Source organism: Bombina bombina, chromosome 10, assembly GCF_027579735.1.
Source record: "Bombina bombina isolate aBomBom1 chromosome 10, aBomBom1.pri, whole genome shotgun sequence".
Classification (NCBI taxonomy): Eukaryota; Metazoa; Chordata; class Amphibia; order Anura; family Bombinatoridae; genus Bombina; species Bombina bombina.
This window is the reverse complement of record NC_069508.1, coordinates 201,935,033-201,947,447: the sequence shown is the minus strand read 5'-3', so window position 1 is coordinate 201,947,447 and position 12,415 is coordinate 201,935,033. Positions and strand designations below refer to the sequence as shown.

The window sequence follows — 12,415 nt, the reverse complement described above, 5'->3', positions numbered from 1 at the left end:
ACCTAGTTAGAGCCCTTGAAGGCCGCCTCTTCTCTGAATGCATTTAGCAGTTTTTCACAGCTAGACAGAGCTAGTTCATGTGTGCCATATAGACGTGCTCACGCCCGTGGTGCTACCTAGAAGTAAGCACTGATTGGCTAAAATGCAAGTCTGTCAAAAGAACTGAAATAAGGGGGCAGTTTGCAGGGGCTTATAAACAAGGACATCACAGAGGTAAAACGTGTATTAATATAATATTGTTGATTATGCAAAACTGCGGAATTGGTAATAAATGGATTATGTATCTTTTTAAGCAATACAAATTCTGGAGTAGACTGTCCCTTTAAAGGGACATGTTGCTCAATTTTTTTCTATCATGTATGTGAAAGAGCAGCTGCTAAACATATTCTTTGCATGGAAAAAAAGGTTAAAGACATGAAACCCAAACTTTTTCATGTTTCAGATAGAGCACATACTTTTAAATAACTTTATTTCTGCTAGCAAATTTGCTTATTCTCTTGGTATCATTTGTTGAAGGAGCAGCAATGCACTACGGGGAGCTAGCTGAACACATCTTATGAGCCAATGACAAGAGGCATAAATGTGCAGCCACCAATCAGCAGCTAGCTCCCAGTAGTGCATTGCAGATCCTGAACCTACCTAAATCAGGCATGTTTCTGATTAGATGCCTGACAGTGAGAATTTAAGTTACTGTTAATCCTCTAAAATATCACAAACATTTCCACTGACTGTTAATCTGTCAGTTTTAATAAAGATTTTTGCATGTGAGGAGCGGGAATACATTTCACACGTGATTGGTGAACAGTTTGAGGTATCCTAGCAACGTGAGGAATACTGGTAGCATGGTGACCATACAAGAACTGTATCTGCTGGAAAACAAGCTGATGAGCCAGTTGCTTTACCATCTGGTAACTGACTATTATAACGACTGGTTTATGATTTTATTCCTCTGTGTGGTCTATTGCAGACACTTAAAGGGACATAATACTCATATGCTAAATCACTTGAAACTGATGCAGTATAACTGTAAAAAGATGACAGGAAAATATCACCTGAGCATCTCTATGTAAAAAAGGAAGATATTTTACTTCACAATTTCCTCAGCTCAGCAGAGTAAGTTCTGTGTAAAAAGTTATACTCAGCTGCTGCCCAGCTGCAGGTAAAAAAAAAAAAAGAAGAAGAAATGAACAGCAGCCAATCAGCAGTGCCGAGGTCATGAACTCTTGTATTGATCTCATGAGATTTGACTTAACTCTCATGAGATTTCATAGTAAACTTAAACTGAATAGGGAAATAACATGAGAGTGCACAAAAGCTCGCTCCTTCCGCTGTCCCGGGACAGACATACTGATTTGCTGCTTAGAAGTCTTTTACAATGGGACTGAGAAACTTTTGAGGTAAAATATCTTTCTTTTTTACATAGAGATGTTCAGGTGATATTTTCTAGTCAGCCTTTTACAGCTATACTGCATCACTTTCAAGTGTTTCAACATTTGGGTATTATGGCCCTTTAATCATCCAAACTGCTTGAGAGCACTGGGCGCTTTGTTCTACCCTCTAGTAGCCAAGTGTTTAAATTAAATATTGGGAATATGCGCAAAAACTACAAAGCATGACCACTATAAAACTGCAATTATTTCCTTTTAAAAAATACAAAGCGTATTGTAAATGGCGCAAGCAGTTGGTGGTTAAACACACTGAGAAAGTTATGGAGGCCCCAGACGTGTGACTATATCACTGTAATAATCATTCAGCTAATCCAGGCAAATAGAAATGTACAGCTCCCCCATATGTGCATCATCCTTTAAGCTATTGTTATGTGAGATAAGAGTAAATCATGTGTTGGCCACATAGAGCACAGTGATTAATAGACCCCTTCTGCACCATCTATAGGGTACTCTGGTTACCCCCGTTTCATCCATTTATTGAGCAGGTATTTATCAACCTCTTCTGTCATTATTCAGATAGGTCATACAATTTCAAACAATCTATACACAGAGACAAATATTTTGCTTTATCTTACCATCACCGCTCAAATGCAGCCTTTAAAGCACAGTTAACATTTAAATACAACAGAAAAAAATATTGGGGTTTCATGTCCCTTTGAAGCAAAATATGAGTCCCTGATGTTGTAATAAAATTTGCTCCATTCTCTTATCCTTTGTTAAAGAGTAAACCTAATAGGACATATGTGCACATGCGTGGACTATAACGTGTGCTTTTGTCACACATTTTAAAATAAGATAAAGGCACAGGGGTGTTGTACCACAATAATGGTGACGTTTCAGAAGAGCCTCAGTGCTCCACTAACTGAAAACATCACCAGCTGCCACTGCAACCGCTACAATAACCTCATTCATGTCCAGGGAACCTGCTTGCTGACACCGTTACACAGCATTTAAATAAATCTATAAATCATATTCCTACATACACTATGCAGGTAGTACAAAGTCTAGAGTAAAAGAAACTCCCATTTCTTTGTTGTTGGACCATGATTGTCTCATCTAATGGTAGATAACTTCCATAAGTGACTTGCAAAACATTTAATGAGCATTTCCCTTACTTGAAATCCACAAGGTATGTTGCAAACCCAGCATATCTTCCACTATCTACTACTAGAGCATCACTATGTGACTTATTTCAGTTTGACTGAGTTGGAATATTTATTTATTGAGTTTGGTGAATTTAAACTGTAACTAATTAGTGTGCAGAAGTACCAGACTGTTTAATTTCAAATGCGGTTTAAAGGGAAATTAAACTCTTTGATACGGTAATATAAAATGATGAATCGTATATATATAAAAAAAACTACAGGTTATTCTCAAACTAATCTTTCCTTTAACTGCTTCATTTTATCTAGCATTTATTTAGTGTTTAATGTCCCTTTAAGTGCTTGAGACTTTGGATTGGAGGAACACATTTCTTTGAGATTTGTCAGTTTTGTGGGCATCCTATGTGACTGGAAAAGCTGAAAATGTGATCTTTTCAATGTAAAAAGATAGCCAACCCTACAGCGAAAACATTTTGCACCCATCTATGAAATGTGGTATGCTGGCAGAATGTGTCTAGTATGTGCTTTGTTTGCTAAAAAACGTTTACTGAGATATAAAGGTTTAAAGTCATCTTATCTCAATATATATTTGAGCATGCTCAGTAGAAGCAAATACCTTCAAATATAAACCAAGACGAGCTCAGTATTGATTTGGCAGTGCAGGTTTGTAGACCAGATATGGTTCTGTAACCTAAAGGATAGTAATTACATTGTAGCAAGACTAAGTGAAAGTCAAGCTATACACACACACAAACATTTTTTACAATAAAATACTTGAAAAATTCAATGGCCCAAAAAAAAAAAAAATCAACTTACATTTTGAGTTCCCAATAAAATGTTAAAAAGCATGGAAATTCCAAAATGAAATTCCCTTCTCACACAATTTGATAATATAATACAATATATTATTTGGGGAGTTGAATTTCAGAATTGCATAACAAAAAAAACAAACGCAACTGCTGGTGTGAAATACAATAATTTACTGTAAATACAGTTTATAGGAAATCCATAACATTTCAAAAGACATTTTTTTGCTGCATTGATGGACAACCCGTCAAGCAAACCCCGTACATGAGTGATTACAATGTGCCATTTAGCAATTCTTAGATTGTGAGAGTTTCAGTGCAATACATGCAGGGTAAACCGAATACATTTTATATTTCTAATACATATCATCATGTAACTTAACTGATACGCCAAAAGAACAAAATATGTGTATTCAGAGCATAGAAAATATTTATTAATTAACCCCTTAACAACTGTTGACATACCCTCTACATTGGCTGCCATTTTCATTCTAAGGGGTAGATTTATTAATGGTCAAGCGGACGTGATTCGCTAAATATAATCTAGCGAAATGCTTGTGCAATGCTGTCCCCTGCTCACTGGCTGCCAATCTGTTGCTAGCAGGGGCCGTCAATCATCCTGATCCGATCGGGATGATTTAAGTCCGCCACTTAAGGAGCTTCTTAACTTCCGTTTCTGGCGGACCAGAAATTATCGGGCTTCGATGCAGCATCCGCTACTTAATAAATCGACCCCTAAGGGGTTACATAGAGTGTCTCTCGCTGACAGCAGTGAGACTGTGCTATTTCCGAATACCTCCCGGAGTGAGATATGTTGTAATAGTGTAATAGGGTGAAAATGACAGCTGACGTACAGGGTATGTTTGTGTAGTTAAGGGGTTAATACACTGCAAACCATTGAAATTGCCATGGTTATTGTAAAAAATCATGGTAGAATGGCCATACATTTTCTGTACCTTGGAGACTCTTGACCTTTTAAAGTAATCACCAAAAAGCCTCAATCTAAAAAGATAAATTCAATGCTGAAGTCCCCTAAAAAAAAGTACAAGAAAAAATATATTCTAATATACATGATTTTGATTGCTTTTCTTGTAAAATGTCTGAGAATTGTGCTTGTCTCCTTAGAGATATTGGAGTACCTCCAGCATGCCTACATTTTACACAGTGATTGCTTAAAGCACAAGCTCATTTACACTTGTTCCTAAATGGCTGCAGTAAAAGAGTCTGGGAACACAACTTCTTCACCAGTATTTTGTTTACCTAGAACAGGGATGTCCAAGCTGTAGGATGTGGCACTACAGTGCTTTATATCTCGCACTTCTCTCTTGCACTGTATAAACTTGGTGCCTGAACTATGGATATAATTCATTTTGCCTATTTCCTAGGTGATTAATAAATGTACTGTAAATAAAGTGAAGGTTCTCAAAACTTATTTGCATTAGATATAAAATGATGTTGAAATAACCATGTATGGTTCTAAATATCAACTAAAGATATCGTTATTGTAAAATCTTGATACACCGCCATTGAAAAATAAACATTCTGCTCTCAGTTAAGCTTCCAAAATACTGTTGAATTATACTGTCAAAAATGTCTCTTTTTTTAATTGTAAATAAATAATGTTGTAGATTGAAATAATGTAGAAATTCAAATTCATGCAGAAAACCGAAGTTAATAGTTTGGACCATTTCACCTAAGGTAAAACAAAAGGCGGAGTCTCAACAAAACTTCATAAAGAAGAGGATGGGGTACCTCCAATCAGATTCAACCAGATGAAGCCTTGTGCATGGAAGGTGAAACGCGCGTAGCTGTTTGTTGTCGGCGGGGCTGTCAGCTGAATCAGGAAAGAAACATTTGGGTTCAGTGTCCCTTTAATGTAATATAATATTGCCGGTGAAATTTTTATTAAAAAAGAGTTTTTTTCAGACCCGCCCTCTGTGCTCTACTGAGCGGGTCTGGTTTTCCCTCTGAGCGCATCTGGGCAGCTGTCTAGTCATAGCCTGGCGCGATCGCGCCATTATACTCAATGCAGCTCGCTCCCGCTATAAGACAGAGGAGGAGTGAGCTGCATTGAGTGTAATGGCGCGATGGGACCGGGCTGTGACTAGACAGCTACCCAGATGCGCTCAGAGGGAAAGCCAGACCCGCTCAGTAGAGCACAGAGAGTGGGTCTGAAAAACCCTCTTTTTTAATAAGAATTTCACCGGCAATATTATGTTACATAAAGCTAGCACTAATATAATGTTATAAAATTCTGCACTATGTGCAGAATTATATACCATTATTTTCTAGGTTTACTGGCCCTTTAAAATCTTGTAAAGTTGTTTATAATCAGTAAATCATCTGGTGCTGGAAAATAGTGGTCTTTTCCCTTCTTTTATATATATATATATATATATATATATATACACACACACCCACACACACATACATATGTAAAAGAATGCGTTTTTGTTTTTAGTAACAAAATGCTGTTTATGCTTACGTGATAAATTATTTTCTTTCTGGATGATGAGAATCCATAGGAAATCCTTAACATTTGGTATATAATTCCAGCCACTAGGAGGAGGCCAAGAACCCACACTAGAGATTTAATCCCTCTCACCTCCCAACCCTACCCAGTTTAACATATAGCTGAGCAGAGAAAGGCCTCCATGCATTGGGCTACAGTTGGAGAAGGAAAACAATGAACAATGAAGAGAATGACAAGTTTTCAGCATTTTGATTCTACAAGAATCTGTCAAGAAAAGGCACATAGATACTGAATCTATGATGATTTCTAGAAAACACACCCTTGTATCTAGAGATGAGGAACTCTTTGGAACATTTATCCTTCAATCGTGATCCTGAAGGAAGGATAAGAGTCTTTAAATATGAGATACCGAAAGAGGCAGAGAAGGAGCCTGAACTAAGATGTTGTCCAGATAAAGGGCAATTGATTTGCCCTGGGCTCTGATTACAGTCAACAATGTTCTCAACACCTTTGTGAAGATTTATAGAGCAGTGACAAGACCAAAAGAAATGGCAACAAACTGATAGTGTTTGTTGAGCTAGGAAAACCTTAGAAAATGATGATGGTCCTTGTGAATAGGGGTATGGAGGTATGCTTCCATGAGGTCTATGGTAGACATGAATTGACCCTGTTTGAGTAAGGGTAAAATTGTGTAAATTGTTTCCATTTTGAAAGTAGGGACCCTTAAGAATTTGTTTAGGATTTTCAAGTCCAAGATGGGACAAATTTATTTGGGACAAAGAAGAGATTATAGTAAAAACCTTATCTCTGTTGAGAGACATATATTGGAACAATTACTGCCATATCCTCCAAATCCTGAACTCATTGTAGGAAGGCAGATGCCTTCACAGGATTTTTGGGGACGTGAAACAGATGGAATCGTCCTTGAGAAGGCCTGGACCGACAACCTATTCCCTAGCCTTGGGATATGATGTCCTGGACTGAATGAAACCAGGCCTTCTGAAAAAGACTCAATCTGCCCCCTACCAGAACAGATTTTGGTTTGGGGGCCGCACCTACATGCAGATTTGGAACTGGAGTTGGACTTCTTTTTCTGCTTATTTTAACAATGATACTTTTCTTGCACATCATAATGAAATTCTATTTGATTTTACTTCAAGCTATGTCATGAGACTTTTAATTTGCTGTATTTTATTTTATTTCATTGTATGTATCCATTATATTTTTATTTCACTCAATCCACATACATGCACTGTATGTCACATATCTTTCCAAAAGCAATAACAGTGTTGTTCAAACTGGCATTATAACCATCCACCAAGAAACATATAAATTCCATTGGCCAATGTATAAGATCAGATTGCTATTTTTTATGTAACACGTATCCATCATATAGATACATAGTATTATGTATAAATACAACCCCCTTTTCACATTCATGGTTTCATGCTAGATGATAAATATAATTAGAATGTCGCTGGTCTTAGGGAAAGCATATCCAGATGTTTGCCTTTGTTTACCAATGTTTACAATAATACATCACAATTGTTAGTCATCAAACGAGTCTAAACTTTATCTCTCATGAAGTTATAGTGGGCGTTCACACCACATGTTGCTGCATTACGCAACCCTTGAGAGGCAAGTCAATACTGAAATTCACCAAATAGGAGAAAAGGGGAGGCCTGTGACGTGTCAGCCCCAGTCCTTTTTTAAAAGGCTTTCCATAAAAAACACAGAAACTTTTTGTCTTGAGAAAGTCCCTCTGTTGAGGGACGAAACACGCAAATATTTCTGATCACAACCATAACAATATACCTATATATGGACCACCGGGTGTCCCACTGAAGTTTGCAGCTTCAAGACTCCAGGACTGGGAATCATCTGCACGGAAGGACATAACATATGGGACTCTAATATATGCTTGTATTGATTTTATATCTTGTAAGTGTATTATTTATGTTGTGCTTAATCACAATATTAAATACATTTTCACGTCGCTGTTGAGCTTCTTTGTTTTCACATTTTTTGCAAGTGATAAACACTGCTGGTTTGAGCAGGAGACCGGTTTGTAAGAAGAGCTTTCTTAGGAAAGACTCTAATTTGCGGTCCTTTGGATCCTTGAAACAAGTGCTATCTTTCATAGGGGTAGTAGTATGTCTTCCCAAAGCTCCATCCACTTTGGGAACAGTTACCCACAATTCCACATTCTGTTCTGGAATTGGATACATCTTTTTAAATCTGGCAGAAGGAGTAAATGGAATGCCAGGTTTCTTCCACTCCTTGGCATGTAATCTGATACCAAATCAGAAACCAGAAACACTTCAGGAACTTTTGGAGGAGCTTTAAAAAACACATTCAGCTGATTAACAGGCTTGCTTTCAGTACGTTTTGGCTCAGAAATGTAAGCAATAATAAGGTACAAATATGTTCCACTTTGAACCTGAAAGCTGAGTAAAATTAAGGCTCAAACTGTTTCCTGATCCTCAGAAGACAGTTCTCCTTCTGAGTAGTGTGTCTGCAGGTAGGCAGGCTAAGTCCCCTGGCAAAGCTATACATGCCAACAAGTACCTACTTATAGCCTGTTATGTGAGTGCTGGGAATAACTTACCTGAAAGAACCACCACTCAACTGAGCTTACCAGTCAGATGTCTGTAGCTGTATACATCAGAGAGCCCATACAGTGCTGTACAGGTACTAGCAAAGGATCTGGGAAGGAAATACCTTTGATCCCACAACAGGATGCTAAGGGGCATGTAGCCACAACACCATAGGGGAAACATTGCACATAACCCAGTATTCCAATGCCCCTGTATCATTCAGAGTGCTTGCAATCCTTTGCTTAATTCTTTATGAGTGATACTTCCCAGGGGTAATGGGTCTCACATTGGTCTGAGATCCCATAAAATAATTCATAAACAAGTAGCTGGAACACCTCTATCATCAACCTCACTCCTGGGAGGCCAAGAACAAACTGAGCAGGGTTGGAGGTGGGTGGGATTAAAGCTCTTGAGTTGGTTCTTGGCCTCCTCCTAGTGGCAGGAAATATATCCCACATGTTAAGGATTCCCTATGGACTCTCATTATCATACAAAAGAAAAAAAGGCACCATTCCAATGTCGCCATTGTCTGTAAAGGTTGAATGTCCCTGGTTTCCCAGGCAAAAAAAAATTAAAGGGATGTTGTACTCAAATTTTCTATAAAGTATTAAATAATTGAAGCACATACAAGTATTTTTAAAGGGAAAAAAAAGTTTTTTTAATTTTTATAACACATTGCATAACAAAGTGTCCCAGTATACTATTGCAAAGATGTTTGTATTGGAAAATCTCAAGCGGCATTAGAGAATCTTCAGCTCACTAGTATGCTGATAACGTGTGTCATTTAATTTCCACATTTGGAGCCACTTAAAAAAAACTGTTTAATTATCCTTTAAGAGGACAATGTACTCAAAAATGTTCTATCGTGTATATGAGTAGCATTTACACATGATGAAAAATGGTTTTGCCTGAAAATAAAATTAAAATTAATTAAAATCTGTTTAAATTTAAACTAGTACTGCAGTATTGGCTTTGTACTTCCTATTAGTCCTCAGAGGCGGATAACTGCTTCTGCTTTACTGGTGAGGGACACGCCTCTGAGCAACATAAAAAAAACTATTATTTCTTCAGAACAGGAATATGATTTAAAAAAAAATATATAATATATATTAAAATGCACTCTTTTAACTGAAGCAAAGACAAACATTGACTACAGTGTCCCTTTAAGCACACATGAAAGGCACACAGAATTAAAAGGATACTGCTGAGCACAATTACAAAAGAAGTTACTACTCCTCATGATATTTTATTTCTCCTGTATCCGCAGCTCTTTTCAAAATGGTTCTCTTAGTTTAATAGCTTAAAGGGACAGTCTACTCCAAAAGTGTTGGTTATGCAAAACTGGGGAATGGGTAATAAAGTGATTATCTTTCTTTTTAAACAATAAAAATGTTCAAGTATACTGTCCCTTTAAGTCTAAGGAAAAATGTTTCTGTGCTTCAATAATGAAATTAAAAAATACAGAAAACAAACAAACAATTGCAAAGCTGCTATAAAAACGAGCATCTAAAGAAAACTAAAATACTAAAGAGTGAATAGCTATAGTAACGTACAAAAAGCTCATTATATATATTTCTCTCTGGAAGAACTTGCACCATGTAAATGATTCTGAGAAGTACAAGAATTAATATTTTACATATAAATTATTTAATACCATAAGGATTTTTTAAATGAATATCAAATGTTTAAAAAAGAAGATCCCATGCAAATATCTCTATTAAGACCGTCTTATTTAAATAGATTATTAGCTTCCAGTTTCTATGACATACAAACTGAATAAATGCTCTGAAGACCTTACAAAAATAGCGAGATTATCCTAATGAATTTCAGTGAACATTGAATCATCTTATTTGGACGGTGTAGAACATGCATTGTGAACATTTTAAGACGTTTAAGAAATTCTGTATAGAACCACTGATTGTAATTTGCAAAAAAAAGTGTCTTAGAATGATACAGTGACCATGATGTGTCTAAATTCCAGTCGTGGATGACCGAGCACCATTGTCGTCATGCTTATGGTTTTAACCCGGAAGCTATAAAATACTATGAAAGGCACTTAGTGTATTATGTCCTGTGAGATTCATTTAGGTGGTGTTGGAGTCACAGTTAGAGATAGATTACGCCTGGCGTTGGTCACATGTCGTTGCTGTGCAAGAAAAGATCTTCCTGTAGAACCGGACCCTGAATCTCTTCCTCTTCCAGCTAAACGTGATTCCATGGCCAGTTTCTGGTACTGTGTACTCTGTAACAAAACAAACATTTTTTTAAATTACAACTATGAAACAAAAAGGGAAACACATACAGCAAGTGGTCTGTGAATATACGTTATAGTAAATTGAAGGGTCATAATCACGTATTTTATTTATTTAATCTATTTCTATCTATATCGATATATATTGCGACACAGCTCTCTTGTGGTTCTCTTCCTATCTATCTAACCGTACCTTTAGAGTAGCCTTCTCTAGAGCATCCTCTGCCCCGTTACCGCTTTCTGTTGGGGAACCTCAAGGCTCTGTCCCCTTCTCTTTTCAATCTACACATAATCATTAGGTTCCTTAATAAAGTCCCACGGGTTTCAATATAATTTGTATGCCGATGACACCAAAATCTACCTCTCTGCACCAGACCTATCCCCTTCCTTACTAACCCATGTCACTAACTGTCTTTCTCATAGCTCATCTTGGATGTCCTTTCCCTACCTTAAGCTAAATCTCCAAAACTGAGCTCCTTATTTTCCCCCCTTCTTCTAAAATCTCCACCCCCCAATTTTCTATAACTGTTGATAACTCCATCATTACCCCTACCCCACATGCCCGATGTCTTGGGGTGACACTTGACTCAGAGCTTTCTTTCATTCCTCACATTCAGTCCTTGGCTAAAGCCTTCTACTTCCACCTTAAAAAACATCTCTAAAATTAGACATTTCCTTACACAAGACACAACTAAAAATGTAATCCACTCTCTCATCCTTTCCCGCCTCGACTACTGTAAACACCATCCTCTCTGGTCTCCCTAACTGCCGCCTAGCTCCTTTACAATCCATCATGAATGCCTCTACCAGACTCATCTTCCTTACACGTTGCTCTTCATCTGCTGCACCTCTCTGCCAATCCCATCACTGGCTTCCTCTTGCTTCCAGGATTAAACACAAAATCCTCACTCTGACATACAAAGCCCTCAACTGCACTGCTCCCCCTACATTTTAAACCTTGTCTCCAGATACTCTCCTTCCCGTCCCCTTCACTCTGCTCACGACCTCCTACTCTCCTCCTTTCTTGTTACTTTCTCACATTCCTGTTTACAGGACTTCTCCAGACTGGCCCCCATCATGTGGAACTCCCTGCCTCGCTCCAGAAGACTCTCCCCTAGTTTTAACAGCTTCAAGCGCTCCATAAAAACTCTACTATTCAGGGATGCATACATCCTACACTAACCTTTCCTAACTCCATTGCTTTCCCCTAGAACCCCTTAGAATGTAAGCCTATGGGCCCAGCTGTTTACAGATCGCTTCATAAGAGCCGACTACAACACTGCAACTCTCAGCAGGGCCCTCTACCCATTTGATCTCTATAAATGTTATCTTGTATACCGCCTATGTTTATAGCGCTGCGGAATCTGTTGGCGCTCTACAAATACTGGAGAATAATAATATATCTATATTCCTAGCAGCACATCCCACAGCTTCAAGTGTTTGTATCTCAGTGATGACACGTTGCCCTCTGCAAAACATTTTGCAGACCCCAGGAAAAAGCAGTACTAAGACTGTGTGCCATAGTTTTTGTTGCCCCAGGAAATAGGGACTTCTAGTGAGTAGGCAAACAAGGTTGCCTCAACTCTAAAGCGCATCTGAAGGGGAGAACAGTAGACAGAGTACCCTGCAAAATCTGTCTCTCTGCCACTGGAGATTTAAAAAATATATATATAAAAATAAATATATGATTTATTTGTGGTTTTATTAGCCATACATTTATCTTTAGTATTGATCTGC

General features: G+C 37.7%; 1 protein-coding gene across 2 annotated transcripts in view; it reads right to left on the bottom strand.

Annotated features, from left to right (window-relative positions):
* Positions 1 to 9,060: 9,060 nt before the first annotated feature.
* HOOK1 (hook microtubule tethering protein 1) overlaps positions 9,061 to 12,415 on the bottom strand; it is a 174,055-nt gene continuing 170,700 nt past the window's right edge. For both annotated transcript variants that reach the window (XM_053693629.1, XM_053693630.1), the window contains exon 22: positions 9,061 to 10,669. In XM_053693629.1, the coding sequence (XP_053549604.1) occupies positions 10,508 to 10,669 (162 nt within the window). In that variant the 3' untranslated portion in view covers positions 9,061 to 10,507. The remainder of the gene's footprint in view (positions 10,670 to 12,415) is intronic.